The 20,645-nt window shown below is 40.8% G+C and overlaps 1 protein-coding gene across 1 annotated transcript in view; it reads left to right on the top strand.

Annotated features, from left to right (window-relative positions):
- The first annotated feature begins 119 nt into the window (after nt 1-119).
- ubac2 (UBA domain containing 2) overlaps nt 120-20,645 on the top strand; it is an 83,183-nt gene continuing 62,657 nt past the window's right edge. Inside the window, exons 1-4 of the mRNA XM_060899540.1 lie at nt 120-285; nt 14,470-14,597; nt 14,727-14,846; nt 18,652-18,758. Of these exons, the coding sequence (XP_060755523.1) occupies nt 255-285; nt 14,470-14,597; nt 14,727-14,846; nt 18,652-18,758 (386 nt within the window). The 5' untranslated portion in view covers nt 120-254. The remainder of the gene's footprint in view (nt 286-14,469; nt 14,598-14,726; nt 14,847-18,651; nt 18,759-20,645) is intronic.

Below are 20,645 nucleotides of genomic sequence, written 5' to 3'. Positions count from 1 at the left end.
CTGCCTTATAGTGACTGCGCATGCGCGAGATTTTGACGTCAAGCCGCTCACAATGGTCGTTACGCTTCAAACTTCAAGAAACGCGTTTTTATAAGACCGGGTTTGTCCCTCACGGGCTGCCGTCCTGGATACCATTTCCTTGTCTACCTCCGACACTAGATTTTCCCTTTAACTTTATCAAGTTTTTACATATAAAACGCAGTGCCTTTGTGTATTTTTGGTCGTTTTAGTTTCTTGTGCATGCAGTTAGCACAATGTTCACCACTACCGGTTCCAGAGGGCTGTGTAAGTATTCATAAAACCTGCTTCATGTCATGGACCATTTTAGCATAGACAGGCGTGAAACACGGGCTGCGTCCCAATCGCATATTGAGCTACTGTTTAGTGTGTCTAAATAGAACACTAGTCTGCGTTACCGTAATTACCAGGAGCGGAAGTGTTTAGTCGGGAAGTGTGTGATTTAAGACGTGGCGCTTTGCTCTGTCATTCATTCTGTACTCCAGCTGACAGCTGAACCGCATTGTTTAGTGTGTGTAAGAGAGGGAATGAATGAATGAGTTATTAAGCTATAACTCACGCACATTTCAAGGTTTTTCCTGTGAAACATCTGGAGTTTCACACACATTTAGTGTTCATGCAGCACCTACTATAGAGATCCTACAGCAGTGGGAGGGACACAGTGTAAGGCCTTACCTGTCTGTTCTTCCTTTCATTCACAATTCACTGAAATGTCCAGAGTTTCTTTCTTTTTCTTTCTATCTACTGTTATCAAGTGCATCAAGACCAAGACTTTGATTGGTTGAGACCGAGTCAAGACCAGAACCAGACCCAGACCCATGTGTGGGAGCGGTGATGACTGTTAACCAGAAGAAAACTTTTTCAAATTCACAATGAATCGTGTTATTGGTCACATTTGGAAGCTATAATGGTCAGAGAAGCAGCTTTGGCACCTAAAGGTCGCCGGGTCAATTCCCTGGACCAGCAAATCTGGCTGAAGTGCTCTTGAGCAAGGAACCTGACCCCTAACTGCTCCCCAGGCTGCTCTGGGTGTGTTGCATGTCGCTCTGGATAAGAGCGGCTGCTAAATGCCTGTTTGACACCAAGAAATTTTACCGCCAATCACAGTAACAATGTTTACAAATAAATCAGGCAATTTAGTGAAATCTCTACAGTCGTGGTCTTGAAATAAAATCTCGAGTCCTCTACGTCTGAGACTCATCTCATCTCATTATCTCTAGCCGCTTTATCCTGTTCTACAGGGTCGCAGGCAAGCTGGAGCCTATCCCAGCTGACTACGGGCGAAAGGCAGGGTACACCCTGGACAAGTCGCCAGGTCATCACAGGGCTGACACATGGACACAGACAACCATTCACACTCACACCTATGGTCAATTTAGAGTCACCAATTAACCTAACCTGCATGTCTTTGGACTGTGGGGGAAACCGGAGCACCCGGAGGAAACCCACGCGGACACGGGGAGAACATGCAAACTCCGCACAGAAAGGCCCTCGCCGGCCACGGGGCTCGAACCCGGACCTTCTTGCTGTGAGGCGACAGCGCTAACCACTACACCACCGTGCCACCCCATGTCTGAGACTGAAACAAGTAAAAATGCGGTCCATTCCAAGACCTTCATAAAGTGGTCTTGAGACCGGTCTTGAGAAGTACAATACCATTTCTGTTGCTCTCTCATTTCACTGAAATGTCAAAGTATCCATCCCTCCCTCTTGCCTAAAAAAGTCACTGTTTGGATTTAAATAAGCAAATAGTTAAGAGCCTTTGATTGGATAATTACTGCAGTGATTATTATAATTCAGCTGGAAACACATTTCTTTTAACTCTAATTGATGCAGTGAGTAGCTTCTCATTTCTTAACCAACCATGTCAGAAGATGCCTCCTCTTGAAACTCCTTCCAGAGTTTCTTTTTCTTTCTATCTACTGTTATAGTCAAGACCAAAGTGCATCAAGACCAAGACTTTTTGATTGGTTGAGACAGAGTCAAGACCAGAACCAGACCCATGTGTGGGAGGGGTGATGACTGTTAACCAGAAGAAAACTTTCAAATTCACAATGAATCGTGTTATTGGTCACATTTGGAAGCTATAATGGTTAGAGAAGCAGCTTTGGCACCTAAAGGTCGCCGGGTCAATTCCCTGGACCAGCAAATCTGGCTGAAGTGCTCTTGAGCAAGGAACCTGACCCCTAACTGCTCCCCAGGCTGCTCTGGGTGTGTTGCATGTCGCTCTGGATAAGAGTGGCTGCTAAATGCCTGTTTGACGCAGGAAATTTTACTGCCAATCACAGTAACAATGTTTACAAATAAATCAGGCAATTTAGTGAAATCTCTACAGTCGTGGTCTTGAAATAAAATCTCGAGTCCTCTACGTCTGAGTATGTGTTTTGCTAAACACATACTGTCTAAAAATAAAAACACAACATATTTAGATCAGTATTATTTTTTCCCCTCTTCAGTATTATTTGATATTTTGTTTTTAATAATAAATATGATATCGACAGTTAATTAAGGCTAGAGCACAAGACGAGTGTTTTGTTTATGTTTGCCAAAGGTAGCTAACTTGAGGCAACGTTAGGCTCAACTTTTGGTCAATCTCAGTAGCTAACTTTAACTGACATCTCCCCCTTCCCCCTGGCTAATTTCTGTCGATAACTGGGGACTATGGAAATTGAACTCGCCAAATGCACAGACAGTTCGTTCAAGCACCTCTGATGGATTAGGATCGTATGCAGGTAAAAGGGGAGACGGTGTACGGAGAAAATTATAAACAAGTCACAACGCTGAAACACAAGCCCAAAAACCCGCAAACCACGACTTCTGATTTTTTTTTAAAGCGAGCTCACAAAAAAAGAAACCCCAAAGTCGCTTATAAAAAGCGGAATTGGCAACCCACGCAGTGTTCCAGAAACCAGAATCTCTGATCGCAAGTTCTGTTCTAAATAGCTTTGACAGGTCGTCTTGTTATCAGGAAAACTATGATCTATCTCATAAAAGTCATGGGTTTATTGATTAATAAAACGATATTTAATTATTCAGAACTGAAAATCGTGAAAAGGGTTTGTTGCTTTTGATGTGTGCGTGATCATATGCCATCCGCTCCGAGCTTATGTGCCGGGGCTCAGCCCCGGACAGCCCCGGCCCAATTTAACCCCTGGATACATCCCTCCCTCTTGCCTAAAAAAAGTCACTGTTTGGATTTAAATAAGCAAATAGTTAAGAGCCTTTGATTGGAAAATTACTGCAGTGATTATTATAATTCAGCTGGAAACACATTTCTTTTAACTCTAATTGATGCAGTGAGTAGCTTCTCGTTTCTTAACCAACCATGTCAGAAGATGCCTTCGATATAAAATTCTTCTGTTTACGTTTAAAGGAGAACTGAAGTCATTTTTAAACTTGCTTTATTTCTTAATTTATAATACATGGGGCCAAATTACTCAATTCTGATTGGTCAATCAAGGAGGGCTTTTTTTCCTTAACACGGTGCCATATTTCTGAAATGCTATTGGCTAGTTCATTCCTTGGTTACGGTTACAAAAATTAGCAAATTTTCTCATCAAAATGGCTTTCGTAAAGAAGTTCCAATAAAATTTTGTAAACCACTTTCAAAATCCTCGTGTCGTGTCGCCGTGTCATGATGAAAGACGCTTTAGAAACTGATTCAAATCTGCAAGATAGTCTTGTGCCCTGATTGCTTCAGAAAACGTGAATGACAAAAGTTGCGAACTTGAATGGCTTCCGAAGTATGAATTTGGCCCTATATATTATAAACAAGTAATCGTATGGTTCCTCGTAAAATTAAAGATCAATTTCACTCGTGATTTCAAAGTTTTGAAATTGCCCTCGTCTTTTCAAAACTTTGAAATCACTCGTGAAATTAATCCTTAATTTTACTCAGCCCCATACGATTACCTATACTAACGTGTTATTCAATTACATTTTCGGTTTTAGTAACCTTATATCGTGACTCGTATTGGCAACTAATTGCAATTAAATATTATACTTATCGGCCTATTCGGTTTTTAGCTGTGTTGAATTTAGTTCGTTTGGTTCACGGCAGGCGTCGCTTATCCGCGCGATCTTCACGAGACTTGTGCGAGACTTCGAAACGTGAAGTGTCAGCCAGGTGTCAGTGCTGCCATTTTGAAAACTGTTTTCCAAGCGAAGTATTGCACAAAAACGAGTTTAAATGACGATTACTGCCTACTTTTTTCAAACTTTCCTGATTGCTATCAAAACAAACAAAACTTCCGGCTTGATTACATCAGCATTCGAAAGAGGGCGCGCGCGTCTTTTGACAACGTTGGCAGATGCTGGTCACTTTGATTTCTGCTGTACGTTTTACTTCCGTCCTGTGATGTCTCGTACAGGTCTCAATGAATCTCGTTTACGGCCATTGCTTTGACATATGGACTGATGTATTACACGGCATATTTCAAACACTCATAACTTGCTATAGCAGCGACAAAATGGCGATCAAAAATGCATTCCGATATTTAATAAAATGTGAGAAATAGAATTTTGATGATAAATTTGCCTTCCGTTCTCCTTTAAAGCCCTCCATGGCCACAGTCCTCAGTATCTAATGGAATTACAGTTCTTCAACCCGGCTCTCCCATTCACAGTCTCAGACCTTCATCTTCTGGTCTGTTTTCTGTCCCCAAATGTAAATTATCCACCATGGGTTCCAGGGCATTTAAGGTTGCAGCCCACAAGCTGTGAACTTCTCTCCCTCAGTGTCTTCGGGATTGTACATCTCTTCCTTCCCAAATTCAAAAATCATCTCAAATCTTCTCTCTTCTCTCTCTGCTGTCCCTCCTCCTGATATTTCTTCTTCTGATCACTGACTGTTTGATTTTTTTTTTCACTGCTTTGAGCAAATCTGTTATCTTTATGCTCATGTAAATGATCGTTTTGTTCTTTCATTTCCTGTTTCCTGTCCATGTTTTCTTTTGTTGATGTGTTTCTCTTTCCGTAGGACAGTTACTCTGTAAACATCCTTGGGTTGGTGGAAGGCGCTATATAAATTCAACTTGTTGTTGTTTCAGAAAGGTCAAAATATTGGCCTGTGTCAAGCAAAGAAAACAACTAAGGAGGTTGCTGAAATGACTTAGCCTGGCAAGCCAGACTAAATGTGAATATTTAGTCTGGTCTCCGTCGTAGACATTTCCGAAGGGTGTGGGTAGGAACAAACCGCTGTCTTTCAAACGGTCTCTGTGCGTATAGGCCAACGCTCTGACCAATCAGTGCAACAGTGACTGTGACGTAGTCAGAGCGACAGAAAGCAGTGGGGGAGGCCTTGAAATAAATAATTTTTCAAAATGCGTATTAATTAATAAACAGGTTCTAGATATTAAGAAGTTTGGAGATAATGACCACAAGTTTGGAGTCTGTACCACATACTTAACATACACTCATTTTTTTTTTTCAAGTGTTTTTCAAGGGTTTGCTTAAACTGTTTTTGAGAGTTTTTATTTAGTGGTGTTTGGTGAAATAATTTCCCTTAAATTTAATATAACGGGAAAATAAGAAACAATCAAAAAGTAATGTTTCAAAGCTGTTTATTAATTCTTCGTACTGCACAAACTAGCCCATCCTTTTGGCTACGAGCGGAGCCAGCTGGTAGATCAGACTTTTGCCATAGCCGGTCGGCAAAACAGCGAAAACGTCCTTCTTGAAAAGGAATGAGCGGAGAGCCTCTTCCTGCTCATGTTTCAACGAAAACTCCAAGTCTAATTCTTCTAAAACTGATTCCAAAGCGGAGTCAAACGTGCGCTCTTCACTAGTCGTAGCCATCTTTCCTGTTGCGCTTTCTCCAGCGTCGCGCAGCCTTGTCGTCACTCCTGCAAAAGCCCGCCCAAAGAATCCAAACAAAAACCTTGCGTTGTGATTGGCGGGCACGATTTGATATCCGGGGTGTTTTGTTGATATGGTGCGAGGCTAGACCCACTCGTAGGCAAAAATATTTTTGGCCGCTAGGCGGGTGTGTCTAGTTTACTAGGCTAGAAATGACTGGTTGGTTTAAGAAATGTTGGAAGCATTATTAAAACCTGGTGAACCGTGAACTTCACAGAAGAAATGTGGTCAGGAAAAAAAAAATCTTGACTGACTATGATCGGAGATCACTTAAACGCTTGGTGACGTCGAATTGTAAACAATCGAGAGTCAAACTCGCAGCTATTTTGAAAAGTGAAAGTAAGAGTATTTATACACAATGTGATATGTCACAGGATTGGGACTAAACAGCTCTGTGTCCGTTAGAAAACCATGCGTTAGTGAGACGACTCAGAACAAAAGGCTTCAGTTTGCTTGGGAGCATAAAGCTTGGACTCTGGAGCAATGGAGAAAGGTCATGTGGTGTGATGAGTCTGGAGCGAAGGGTGTGTCAGGGTAAGAAGGGAAGCACATGAGGCCACTTTACAGTGTCTTTTAAAAGTATTCATCCCCCTTGGTGTTTTGTCCTGTTTTGTCGCATTACAAGCTGGAATTAAAATGGATTTTTGGGGGGTTAGCACTAATTGATTTACACAATATACCTACCACTTTAAAGGTGCAAATTGTTGTTTTATTGTGACACAAACAATAATTAAGATCAGAAATCTAGCGTGTGCACAGGTATTCACCCCCTTTCGTATGAAACCCTTAAATAAGAGCTGGCCCAAATAATTCACTTAAGTCACATACAACCCCGATTCCAAAAAAGTTGGGACAAAGTACTAATTGTAAATAAAAACGGAATGCAATAATTTAAAAATCTCAAAAACTGATATTGTATTCACAATAGAACATAGACAACACATCATATGTCGAAAGTGAGACATTTTGAAATTTCATGCCAAATATTGGCGCATTTTGAAATTTCATGACAGCAAGACATCTCAAAAAAGTTGGGACAGGGGCAATAAGAGGCTGGAAAAGTTAAAGGTACAAAAAAGGAACAGCTGGAGGACCAAAATGCAACTCATTAGGTCAATTGGCAATAGGTCATTAACATGACTGGGTATAAAAAGAGCATCTTGGAGTGGCAGTGGCTCTCAGAAGTAAAGATGGGAAGAGGATCACCAATCCCCCTAATTCTGCGCCGACAAATAGCAGAACAATATCAGAAAGGAGTTCGACAGTGTAAAATTGCAAAGAGTTTGAACACATTGTCTACAGTGCATAATATCAAAAGATTCAGAGAATCTGGAAGAATCTCTGTGCGTAAGGGTCAAGGCCGGAAAACCATACTGGGTGCCCGTGATCTTCAGGCCCTTAGACGGCATCGCATCACATACAGGCATGCTTCTGGATTGGAAATCACAAAATGGACTCAGGAATATTTCCAGAGAACATTATCTGTGAACACAATTCACCGTGCCGTCCGCCATTGCCAGCTAAAACTCTATAGCTCAAAGAAGAAGCCGTATCTAAACATGATCCAGAAGCGCAGACGTCTTCTCTGGGCCAAGGCTCATTTAAAATGGACTGTGGCAAAGTGGAAAACTGTTCTGTGGTCAGACGAATCAAAATTTGAAGTTCTTTATGGAAATCAGGGACGCCGTGTCATTCGGACTAAAGAGGAGAAGGACGACCCAAGTTGTTATCAGCGCTCAGTTCAGAAGCCTGCATCTCTGATGGTATGGGGTTGCATTAGTGCGTGTGGCATGGGCAGCTTACACATCTGGAAAGACACCATCAGTGCTGAAAGGTATATCCAGGTTCTAGAGCAACATATGCTCCCATCCAGACAACGTCTCTTTCAGGGAAGACCTTGCATTTTCCAACATGACAATGCCAAACCACATACTGCATCAATTACAGCATCATGGCTGCGTAGAAGAAGGGTCTGGGTACTGAACTGGCCAGCCTGCAGTCCAGATCTTTCACCCATAGAAAACATTTGGCGCATCATAAAACGGAAGACACGACAAAAAAGACCTAAGACAGTTGAGCAACTAGAATCCTACATTCGACAAGAATGGGTTAACATTCCTATCCCTAAACTTGAGCAACTTGTCTCCTCAGTCCCCAGACGTTTACAGACTGTTGTAAAGAGAAAAGGGGATGTCTCACAGTGGTAAACATGGCCTTGTCCCAACTTTTTTTAGATGTGTTGTTGTCGTCATGAAATTTAAAATCACCTAATTTTTCTCTTTAAATGATACATTTTCTCAGTTTAAACATTTGGTATGTCATCTATGTTCTATTCTGAATAAAATATGGATTTTTGAAACTTCATCATTGCATTCCGTTTTTATTTACAATTTGTACTTTGTCCCAACTTTTTTGGAATTGGGGTTGTAGTTGATTAAGATCCACCGGTGTGTAATCAAAGTGGCACATGATCTGTCACATGATGTCTGTATAAATCAACCTGTTCTGGAAGGACCCTGACTCTACAACACTACTAAGCAAGCAACATGAAAACCAAGGATCACTCCACACAGGTCAGAGACAAAGTTGTGGAGAAGTATAGATCAGGGTTGGGCCATAAAAAAAATATCCCAGGGAGCACCATTAAATCCATTACAGCAAAATGGAAAGAATATGGCACCACTACAAACTTGACAAGAGAAGGCCGCCCACCAAAACTCACAGACCCGGCAAGGAGCGCATTAATCAGAGATACAACAAAGACACCAAAGATAACACTGAAGGAGCTGCAAAGATCCCCAGTGGAGATGGGAGTATCTGTCCATAGGACCACTTTAAGCCATACACGCCATGGAGTGGGGCTTTATGGAAGAGTGACCAGAAAAGAGTCCTTGCTTAAGAAAACACGTTTGGAGTGTGCTCAACAGCATGTGTCAAATTCAGCAAACACATGGAAGAAGATTCTCTGGTCAACTGAGACTAAAATTGATCTTTTTGGCCATCATGGGAAATGCCATGTGTGGCACAAACCCAGCACCCTGAGAACACCATTCCTACAGTGAAGCATGGTGCTGGCAGCATCATGCTGTGGGGATATTTTTCATCTGCAGTGACAGGAAAGCTGGTAAGGACTGAAGGAAAGATGGATGGCACTAAATACAGGGCAATTCTAGAGGAAAACCTGTTTGAGTCAGCCAGAGGTTTGAGACTGGGACGAAGGTTCACGTTCCGGCAGGACAAATGACCCTAAACATACTGCTAAAGCTACACTGGAGTGGTTTAAAGGGAAACATTTAAATGTCTTGGAATGGCCTAATCAACGCCCAGACCTCAGTCTAACTGAGAATCTGTGGCATAACTTGAAGATTGCTGAACACCAACGCAACTTGAAGGAGTTGGAACAGTTTTGCCTTGAGGAATGGGCAAAAATCCCAGTGGCTAGATGTGCTAAGCTAATAGAGACATACCCCCAAGAGACTTGCAGGTGTAATTGTAGCAAAAGGTGGCTCTACAAAGTATTGACTTTAGGGAGATGAATATCTGTGCACACTCCAGATTTCTGTTTGTTCAATTTAATTATTTTTTGTCATAATTTAAAAAAAAAAAAGTTTTCACCTTTAAAGTTGTAGGCATGTTGCATGAATCAAATGGTGCTAATCCTCCAAAACTCGATTTTAATTCCAGCTTGTACTGCGACAAAACAGGACAAACACCAAGGGGGATGAATACTTTTGCAAGACACTGTACAAGCCTCTGGAGGCAGTGTTATGATCTGGGGTTGCTTCAGTTGCCCAAGTCGAGGCTCAGCAATGTTATGGGGCAATAAAATGAAGTCAGCTGAAAACCTGTGATTCTTTCCCCCAATCCCCCCACCCCCCGGTAACATGGGCATATTCCAAGATGACAATACCAGGATTCATCAGGCTCAGATTGTGAGAGTGCTTCAGGAAGCATGAGGAATCATTTTCACACATGAATCGGCCACTACAGAATCTTGACCTTGACCCTACTGGATGTTTTTGGAATGTGCTGGAGAAGACTTTATGGAGTAGTTCGACTCTAGTCATCACTGCAAGATCTTGGTGGAAAAAAAAAAATTAATGCAGCTTTGGATGGAAAACCTTATGCAACGTCAGAACATTTATCAAAATGATGCCACGGTGAATGCGTGTTGTAATCAAAGCTAAAGGTGGTCCAACCAAATGTTAGTGTGTGACTTTTTTTTTTTTGGACCAGTCGGTGTATCCAGGGGTTAAATTGGGCCGGGGCTGTCTGGGGCTGAGCCCCGGCACATAAGCTCGGAGCGGATGGCATATGATCACGCACACATCAAAAGCAACAAACCCTTTTCACGATTTTCAGTTCTGAATAATTAAATATCGTTTTATTAATCAATAAACCCATGACTTTTATGAGATAGATCATAGTTTTCCTGATAAAAAGACGACCTGTCAAAGCTATTTAGAACAGAACTTGCGATCAGAGATTCTGGTTTCTGGAACACTGCGTGGGTTGCCAATTCCGCTTTTTATAAGCGACTTTGGGGTTTCTTTTTTTGTGAGCTCGCTTTAAAAAAAAATCAGAAGGTCGTGGTTTGCGGGTTTTTGGGCTTGTGTTTCAGCGTTGTGACTTGTTTATAATTTTCTCCATACACCGTCTCCCCTTTTACCTGCATACGATCCTATTAGTGTAATTATTATTGTTATTATTATGTATTCAATTATTTATTTGGCATGTGGTGCTTTCTGTATTGTCTAGAACATACATAAGATGAGCATATTATAGCAGCAAAATAGAAGCACAATCATTTGAATGCAGCAAAAGTTTTGCTGCATTCAAATGATTGTGCTTCTATTTTGCTGCTATAATATGCTCATCTTATGTATGTTCTAGACAATACAAAAAGCACCACATGCCAGATAAATAATTGAATACATAATAATAATAATAATAAATGCTTCCAATGTTATAGTGTTGTTTGTATTTGGTTGCATTCATTGCATGAATATATTTGACAATTTGACTGACAGTGTTTTGGCATATTTAACATTTATCCTCCAAAATAAATCAACTGTTTTGGTTTAAGATTGTGCAAGCCTTCAAATTTTCTCACTGAACATTTCTCCTTCACATTTTTCACCTGTAGGCATGTGACAAGATTTAACATGATATTGCTCAACCTACCTCTGTAAAGTCAGCTAACAACTTATTAAAATGCATCAGAATTCAGCAAATAACATGTATGATAATAAACTTCTGGGGGAGGACCCCCAGACCCCCCACTAATCATTTCCTTCAAACCAATGTACAACAACCTGTACAATCTGTTACATTGGCCAACCAATCTACATTCAAACTGCCATAATGTGTAGGGAGGCACTACAAGACACACATAGGCCTACAACACACAGATAAGGTGTATATCTCTGTGCAATATGATATGGTTATCAAATTAGAGGGTTATTTTCCAAAAAGTATATTGGGGCAGGGCGGCGGGGGCAGGGGCGGGTACGAGGCAGAGCCCCCCCACATAACCAATCCCAATTTAACCCCTGGGTGTATCCATCTAGCCCCCCCTCTCTCTGTTTCATTCTCTCATTGTCTCTCATTTCACATTTCCCTGAAACATCCTGTCTGTCTGTCGCATATTTCACATTTTGTTTGATGTTAGCAGCAGGAATAAACTGCCATGTCGACTATTCCATGTCTATAACAGGCGCACACGTTAAAGTGCCATTCCACCATTGGATGTATTTTTTTTGGCATAAAATACAATATATTTTATGACAACATGACTAGACAGAGAAATCTTTTAGCTTCAAAATGATATATCAAACATAATTTTTTGACAACGACAAGTATATTAATTTTGCGACCAAAGTCACCTACCCTTCTAATTTCCGCGCGGTAGTGAAACGTGATGTCATCGGCAGGTTCCCCTTCTTGTGTACCACGTCACGTGTGACGTGGCACAGATTATCAGCAATGGCGGATAGAACGCGATTGTCAGCTTCGGAAAAGAAGCGAAGGAAAATAGCAAGTGATGCCCAAAGGAGACGGCCGATGGTGAATATCGGCACAGCAATCGACAAGTGGAAATCGCGTTCTATCCGCCATTGCTGATAATCTGTGCCACGTCACACGTGACGTGGTACACAAGAAGGGGAACCTGCCGATGACATCACGTTTCACTACCGCGCGGAAATTAAAAGGGTAGGTGACTTTGGTCGCAAAATTAATATACTTGTCGTTGTCAAAAAATTGTTTGATATATCATTTTGAAGCTAAAAGATTTCTCTGTCTAGTCATGTTGTCATAAAATGTATTGTATTTTATGCCAAAGAATACATCCAATGGTGGAATGGCACTTTAAAGCCTCGCTTCTCTTCCACACTCACTGCTTTTCCTTTTTCTTTCTTTCTCATTTTTTTTTCTTTCTCTTTTCTCATGCAGCATCTAATCAGCATAATTTTCTAGATCAGTGGGAGATGAACCTTGTAGGGTCTCTCATCTCTCCCTCATTCTTTGCCTTCCCTTCCTGTTTCTTCATTTCTCTTTCATTTCTCCACTACTTTCTCGTCCTTTACCTCTAGTTCTTTAATTTCATTTATTTTCATCTTTTATGTGAATTTCTAGGGCAGCACAGTGGTGTAGCGGTTAGCACTGTCGCCTCACAACAAAAAGGTTCCAGGTTCGAACCTCATGGCCTTTCTGTGCAGAGTTTGCATGTTCTCCCCGTGTCCGCGTGGGTTTCCTCAGGGTGCTCCGGTTTCCCCCACAGTCCAAAGACATGCAGGTTAGGTTAACTGGCTACTCTAAATTGTCCATGACCAAAAGCAGTGCAGCTGAGGAGGGGCTAGCCAGCTGTGCTTACTTAGCCAAGAAGCCCTAGGAAAGGGACCCAACTCAGAACACACTGGATGGGTAAAGATGATGTGCATTTCTATCAGTTTGTTTGTTTGTTTGTTTGTTTGTTTGTTTGTTTGTTAATAAATTACTCCCTAATTTACTCTTGGCTAGTTCCCACCCACCAGCCAGATCTCCACTATCATACAACAGCCACCACTTAGAAGAAATGCTAACTGCCCTCTTCTGCATACATGAGCTCACAGATGCTCACGATTGGCTCGTGTCTGTCATGGATGGCTGTCAGGATTCTTTTTCCTGTCTTTGTTTCTCTCTTTCCTTTTCTGTTTCTCTATATTTACTTCTCTCTCTCTCTATTTACTTTCTCTTTTCTTCTCTTTTCTTTCTCTGTCCTCTTTCACCCCTTTTCTGTTTCTCTCTATTTACTTTCTTTCTTTCTCTCTCTCCCCCCTTGTCTCTCTCTGCTTTCTTTCTCTCTTTACTTTTCCACTCTCCCCCTTTTCTCTCTACTTTTTTCTCTCCTTTTGTCTCTATTTACTTTTTTCTCTCTCCCTCCTTCCTTGTCTCTCCTTTTCTGTCTCTCTTTACTTTTCCTCTCCTCCTTTTCTCTCTTTTTTCTCTCTCCTTTGTCTTTCCTGTCTCTCTTCTTTTCTCTCTATTTACCTCTCTATTTACTTCTCTTTCCATCTCTCTCCCCTTTTCTGTCTATTTACTTTTTTCTCTCCTTTTCTTTCTCCCTCCTTTTCTGTCTCTCTCTACTTTTCTCTCTATTTACTTTTTTCTCTCCTTTTCTGTCTCTATTTACTTTTTTCTCTCTCCTTCTGTCTTTCTTGTCTCTCTACTTTTCCTCCCTCCTTTTCTCTCTACCTCTCTATTTACTTCTTTCCATCTCTCTCCCCTTTTCTATTTACTTTTCTCACTCTCTCCTCTCTCCTTTTCTCTCAATTTACTTCTTTCCTTCTCTCTCTCCCCTTTTCTGTCTCTCGATTTACTTCTTTTGTCTGTCTTTATTTACTTCTCTTTCCTTTCTCTCTACCTCTCTCCTTTTCTTTCTCTCTCTACTTCTCTTCTCTCTAGTTACCTCTCTCATTCTTTTTTCTGTCAGAATCTTTCTTCATTTCTTCTCAGTAAAATGATGAGCATTCATTCATTTTTTTAATTTTTACTTTCACCCAGTCTTTCTTTCTTTCTTTCTTTCTTTCTTTCTTTCTTTCTTTCTTTCTTTCTTTCTTTCTTTCTTTCTTTCTTTCTTTCTTTCTTTCTTTCTTTCTTTCTTTCTTTCTTTCTTTCTTTCTTTCTTTCTTTCTTTCTTTCTTTCTTTCTTTCTTTCTTTCTTTCTTTCTTTCTTTCTTTCTTTCTTTCTTTCTTTCTTTCTTTCTTTCTTTCTTTCTTTCTTTCTTTCTTTCTTTCTTTCTTTCTTTCTTTCTTTCTTTCTTTCTTTCTTTCTTTCTTTCTTTCTTTCTTTCTTTCTTTCTTTCTTTCTTTCTTTCTTTCTTTCTTTCTTTCTTTCTTTCTTTCTTTCTTTCTTTCTTTCTTTCTTTCTTTCTTTCTTTCTTTACATTGCATGGAAATATAGATTAGCGCAGTTTGATTTTTTTTTTCTCCTTTCGCATCAAACCCAAGTTTAAAAGAGAATGGAAATTACCACAGCCCCTGCATATTTATTCATATCACACCTTTTTAATCTTTCTGAGCATCTCGTTAGGATGATCTGTGTGTGTCTGACAGATAAAGCTCCTGTGTCGAAGAGTCTGCTGCTGCTTCCCACTGCCTTCACCGTGCTGCTTCTCGTGGCCCTGCCTCAGTACCAGAAGCTGTTCGTCTACAGCCTGCAGGCGATCACGCACCACAGACAGGTCAGCGTACGACTGCACTCGTCCTTCAGTCATGTGTCTGTTAGTGCAAGTTACACTCCTGAGTTGTATAAAAGTGTGTGGATAGTCGTGTGAAACTTCAGCTGAAACGCTGTGTGTTGTTTCCTGTAGTTGTGGAGGCTGCTGTGTGGGAGGCTGATCTGTCTGGATGTAAAGGACACGTTCTGCAGCAGTCTGCTCATCTACAATTTCCGTATATTTGAGAGGAGGTTCGGCAGTCGCAAGTTCGCCGTAAGTCTTTCTGCGTTGTTGTGGTTGAGAGGTGTGAACAGCAGTAACACACTCGCTCAAGCCTGGCACACTGGTTTACAATCACGCCTGTTCAGCTGTACGTTTATATCCGCCTACACCCTCTGCTTTCAGGTATTTACAATCAGATGATCAGCACGTATGCACATGTGCGACGTGATTTGCTGAAAAGTGTGATGTTTTTAACAAAGCACACTGTTTATCATGTCGTTCTGTGGAACACAAATGCATGTGCATACGCTCACATCACTTGCACAACTGCTAATGTACAAAACAACTTTCTCTCTCTCATGCACTCTCTCTCTCTTTCTTATCGTCAGTCTTTCATTCCTCTTCCCCCTGACTTTTTTGCTTTCCGAACATGATGTCTGTCAAAATCTGTTTCTTCATTTCTTTTCTTCTCATAAACATTCATACTTTCCTTTAATTTTTTATTTTTTTTTTATTTTTACTTTTACCCAGTTTCTCCTTTTTTTCTTTATCCCTCCATTCCTCTGTTTCTTTCTGACTTTATGTTGGTCTGGCTTTTCTTTTTTCTTTCTTCCATACAGCCACCCTTTCACCCCCACTCTGGGGGGGTATACTGGTTTAACTCTGTCTGTCCGTATCTCCGTCCATCTGAAACGCCCTTTTTCTCAACAACCACAAATCATAGCCACTTGGTACCAAACTTCAGCTTGGAGTTCTATACCATGTGTACTGTTCTCAGGTCTGTCCCACATCGACTTCTTGTTTACCGACTGAATGTATTTATGAAACCTGTAGTGTGGATTTACAAAACTTTTGTAACACTTTTCTCAGCAACTACAAATCACAACTGCTTGATATTTGGTGCCAAGCTTCAGCTTGGGGTTCTATACCGTGTGTACCGTTCTCAGGCCTGTCGCACATCGACTTCTTGTTTACCGACTGAATGTATTTATGAAACCTGTAGTGTGGATTTACAAAACTTTTCGTAACACTTTTCTCAGCAACTACAAATCACAACTGCTTGATATTTGGTGCCGAGCTTCAGCTTGGAGTTCTATACCATGTGTACCGTTCTCAGGTCCGTCCCACATCGACTTCTTGTTTACCGACTGAATGTATTTATGAAACCTGTAGTGTGGATTTACAAAACTTTTCGTAACACTTTTCTCAGCAACTACAAATCACAACTGCTTGATATTTGGTGCCGAGTTTCAGCTTGGGGTTCTATACCGTGTGTACCGTTTTCAGGTCTGTCACACATCGACTTCCTGTTTACCGACTGAATGTATTTACGAAACATATAGGGTGGATTTTGACGCTATTTCAAGAAGCAAAATGCTATTTCAAAATGACGGTTTACCAGGATGCTGTTTGAAATCCCTGGGGAGAACATGACTGTTTATTTACTCGTTTCAGGGTTCATTATTTGTTGAAGTCAACATTCATAATAAGTGTCCTATTCCTTCCATTGCTTGCATTCTGATCTAAGTGAGAGTGGGAGGGATACGGAAGTGAGCAGTAGCTCACAGTTGATCTTGATTTGACTTTATATTGATCCATCTTTCTTTCTGTTTTTGACTTGGAGGTGGGGGGGTAGGGTTAGCTTTTTTTTTTCTTTTTTGGCATTTTCTCACTCTTTTCCTTTCTTTCTGCTTTCTGACTATGTTGATCTGCTATCTTTTTCTGTGTTTTGTCCTTTCTTATTTTTTTTTTGTCTACTGATTTTAATTAATTCCTTCTTGCGTTCTTGTTTTGCTGCTGTTCTTTCTTTCCGTCCCTCCTCCACCTTTTGAAAGTTAGATAAGCATGTACGGTTGTGGTCAGAAGTTTACATACAGTGACACGAACGTCATCTTGGATATGAACGTCATGGCAATATTTGGGCTTTCAGTAATGTCTTTGAACTGTTCTTTTTTTTTCTGTGGCAGAATGTACAGCATACATCTTTAATTAAAAAAAACAACACTAGAATTTGGTGCACAAGTGTTAATTTTCTTTGGGTTTTCTGAAATCAACACAGGGTCAAAATTATACATGCATGGTCAAAAATATACATACAGCACACCTAATATTTGGGTAAAATGTCTCTTCACAAGATTCACCTTGACCAAACATTTTTATTTACCATGAGCAAGCTTCTGGCAGAATTCTTGGTGGATATTTCATGACTCTTCATGGTAGAATTGGTAGAGTTCAATTAATTTTTTTTTCTTGGCATGGACTCTACTTATAAGCACGGTCCATATATTTTAATAGGGTTGAAGTCAGGACTTGTTTTCAGCTTAATGTTAGCCTGCTTTATCCTCCACAACTAGCTCTGATGCGTGTTTGGGTTCATTGTCCTTTTGTAAGTCCCAAGTCGTTTGCAAGTTTCTGATTGTTTATGCTGAAGAATTCTGAGGTCGTCATCCATTATTCCATCCGCTTTGTGCCATGAACCAGTTCCACTGGCAGCAAAACAGCCCTAGAGCATGATGATCCTACCACCATCACCAGCTGGTACAGTGTCCCTCTGTACATGGTGGTCATTGTGGCCAAGCAACTCAATCTTTGTCTCATCTGACCATACAGCTATCCTCCAGAAGGCTTTTTCTTTGTCCATGTGGTCAGCTTCAAACTTTAAGCTTGAAGATGTCAATTTTGGAGCAGGGGGTTATTTCTTGGATAGCAGCCTCTTAGTCCATGGTGATCTGAACTGTAGACAGTGATCCATCAGCTTCCAGTTCATGGCAGGGCTGTGCCATGGTGGTTCCCAGGTTGTTCCTGACCATCCAAACCAATGTCCTTTCAGCTGAAGGTGACTGTTTGTTTGGGTTTTCTTGAAGCAAAAGTGGCTTGGCAAAGTGACTACACCTCACAATAACTTGGATACAATTGTTTGAACTGGTCTTGAAATTTGCAGTTGTTTCGGAATGTCTCTTGGAGCCATTTCTGAGTTGTGTACATCTGTTATCCTCTTTCTCAGATCTGCACTGAGCTCCTTGGACTTTCCCATTTGACTGTGTGTTGGTCAATCCAATGAGTGCTGTAAACACAAACCCTTTTTATGAAGGCACAGAGAAGCTACCAGCTGTAGTCAATCATGATCATTAACAGGAAGTTAAGAGACCTCGGCCTTGGCAAGATAAGAGATGTTTTGGAAGTTTCAGCACCTCTGAATTATTAATCATCTGAGTGTAATGTAAATTTTTGACCCTGTGTTGATTTCAGAAAACCCAATGAAAATTAAAATTTGTGCACCAAATTCTAGTGTGTTTTTTATTTATTTATTTTATTAAAGATGTATGCTGTACAGTCATTCTGCTACAGAAAAAGAACAGTTCAAAGAAATTACTGAAAGCCCAAATATTGGCATGGCATTCATGCCACTGTATGTAAACTTCTGACCACAACTAGGGTCTGTATCATAGATACCATGATTTCATTACTCAGCACTGTGTCTCGCTCTCTGGCTCGCTGTGAAGCTTCTCAGCTTTTCTTCTCAGTTTTCAACACATTTTCCCTTTTTATGATTTCAGTAATCTTAGACAGCGTCACGAGTTTGACTCTGTTAAAAACCTTGAGTTAGATTGATCATGTGACCAGAAAGTATTATTAAAGGGTTGTTAGATATAAGAGCCAGTGTCCTGGTGTACCTGGGGAAACAGGACAAGATGAGTGCAGGACCTGAAAAATATCTAACTGGCATATTAATGAAAACTGAATTTCCTGTTGTAGTTTAATCCAGTTAAAAAGTTAAATCTTCAAAACAAATCTTTCACCTCGGCATTTTCTTGTGAGTGATGTGTACGTTTGTGTTCTCGTCTGTTGATGTTAGTCCTTCCTGTTTGGAACCTGGGTTCTGTCTGGACTTCTGGACTTCCTCTTGGCTGAGGCTGTTCACTTCCTGTTCGAGGTGCAGGTGGACATGCTGCCAGCCGGACTGTAAGTCAACAATCCCTTTGATTCATCACTGTGATTGAGCTTGTACCAGCTTTCCTATTTACACCTGAGGATGTTAACTACACTTTCACGTGTAATAGAATGCACTATCATTAAATATTGAACATCCTTTAACTCGGGAACACGCAGAAACATCGCGCAGTTCTGTGTCTTGGCCACTTGAGTGTGCTGTGTGTACAGACAGAGTGGTACTGATCTTTACATTGTTTTCAGGGAAGGACTGGAAGGAATCAGTGTTGACAGATTGGGCAGTTTCCCGCCCAATTGGGCGGTTTTGAATTCTACTTTGAGGGCAAAAAATGGCTTGGGCTGGTTAACAAAAATTGGGCAGGTTTGACGTTAGTTCGGCGGGTTTTTTCAGATGTTTATAAATATTTCGCACCAACGTTCTGTGTGAGAATGCAGCCAGAGACACTTATATAGCCTTAGAAGGACTTTGATGCAGCACATTCTATGTACCATGTCCACTAGTCTACATCCAATCCATATTAAACACTTCTGTGACCCAATCAGAGATCGTGGGCATCACACGACAGAGTGCAGTTAGTGAACGATGGCTAGTCAAGATGCCAAAGTGGGCAAAATACAAAAAAAAAGTACAGTATCAGGGTAACAGATGAAGAAAATACATGGATGTAGACAAAAATAAATTTAAGCAGAATAACTAGGCCTATAAAGTTAATAAAACAAACAGGATAAATAAAATAAATAAGACAAATCAAAAATAAATAACCTCAGTAATGCAGATGTTGGATATGCATCGTAGCCTAACATAGCCTACATAATACAACCCGATTCCAAAAAAGTTGGGAAAAATTGTAAATAAAAATGGAATGCAATGATGTGGAAGTTTCAAAAATCCATATTTTATTCAGAATAGAGCATAGATGACACATCAAATGTTTAAACTGAGAAAATGTATCATTTAAAGAGAAAAATTAGGTGACTTGAAATTTCATGACAACAACACATCTCAAAAAAGTTCTGACAAGGCCATGTTTCCCACTGTGAGACATCCCCTTTTCTCTTTACAACAGTCTGTAAACGTCTGGGGACTGAGGAGACAAGTTGCTCAAGTTTAGGGATAGGAATGTTAACCCATTCTTGTCTAATGTAGGATTCTAGTTGCTCAACTGTCTTAGGTCTTTTTTGTCGTATCTTCCGTTTTATGATGCGCCAAATGTTTTCTATGGGTGAAAGATCTGGACTGCAGGCTGGCCAGTTCAGTACCTGGACCCTTCTTCTACGCAGCCATGATGCTGTAATTGATGCAGTATGTGGTTTGGCATTGTCATGTTGGAAAATGCAAGGTCTTCCCTGAAAGAGACGTTGTCTGGATGGGAGCATATGTTGCTCTAGAACCTGGATATACCTTTCAGCATTGATGGTGTCTTTCCAGATGTGTAAGCTGCCCATGCCACACGCACTAATGCAACCCCATACCATCAGAGATGCAGGCTTCTGAACTGAGCGCTGATAACTTGGGTCGTCCTTCTCCTCTTTAGTCCGAATGACACGGCGTCCCTGATTTCCATAAAGAACTTCAAATTTTGATTCGTCTGACCACAGAACAGTTTTCCACTTTGCCACAGTCCATTTTAAATGAGCCTTGGCCCAGAGAAGACGTCTGCGCTTCTGGATCATGTTTAGATACGGCTTCTTCTTTGAACTATAGAGTTATAGCTGGCAACGGCGGATGGCACGGTGAATTGTGTTCACAGATAATGTTCTCTGGAAATATTCCTGAGCCCATTTTGTGATTTCCAATACAGAAGCATGCCTGTATGTGATGCAGTGCCGTCTAAGGGCCCAAAGATCACGGGCACCCAGTATGGTTTTCCGGCCTTGACCCTTACGCACAGAGATTCT

The sequence above is a fragment of the Neoarius graeffei genome, chromosome 18 (genome assembly GCF_027579695.1).
Source record: "Neoarius graeffei isolate fNeoGra1 chromosome 18, fNeoGra1.pri, whole genome shotgun sequence".
NCBI lineage: Eukaryota > Metazoa > Chordata > Actinopteri > Siluriformes > Ariidae > Neoarius > Neoarius graeffei.
The sequence above is the reverse complement of the archived record's forward strand: the minus strand, read 5'-3'. Positions and strand labels throughout refer to the sequence as shown.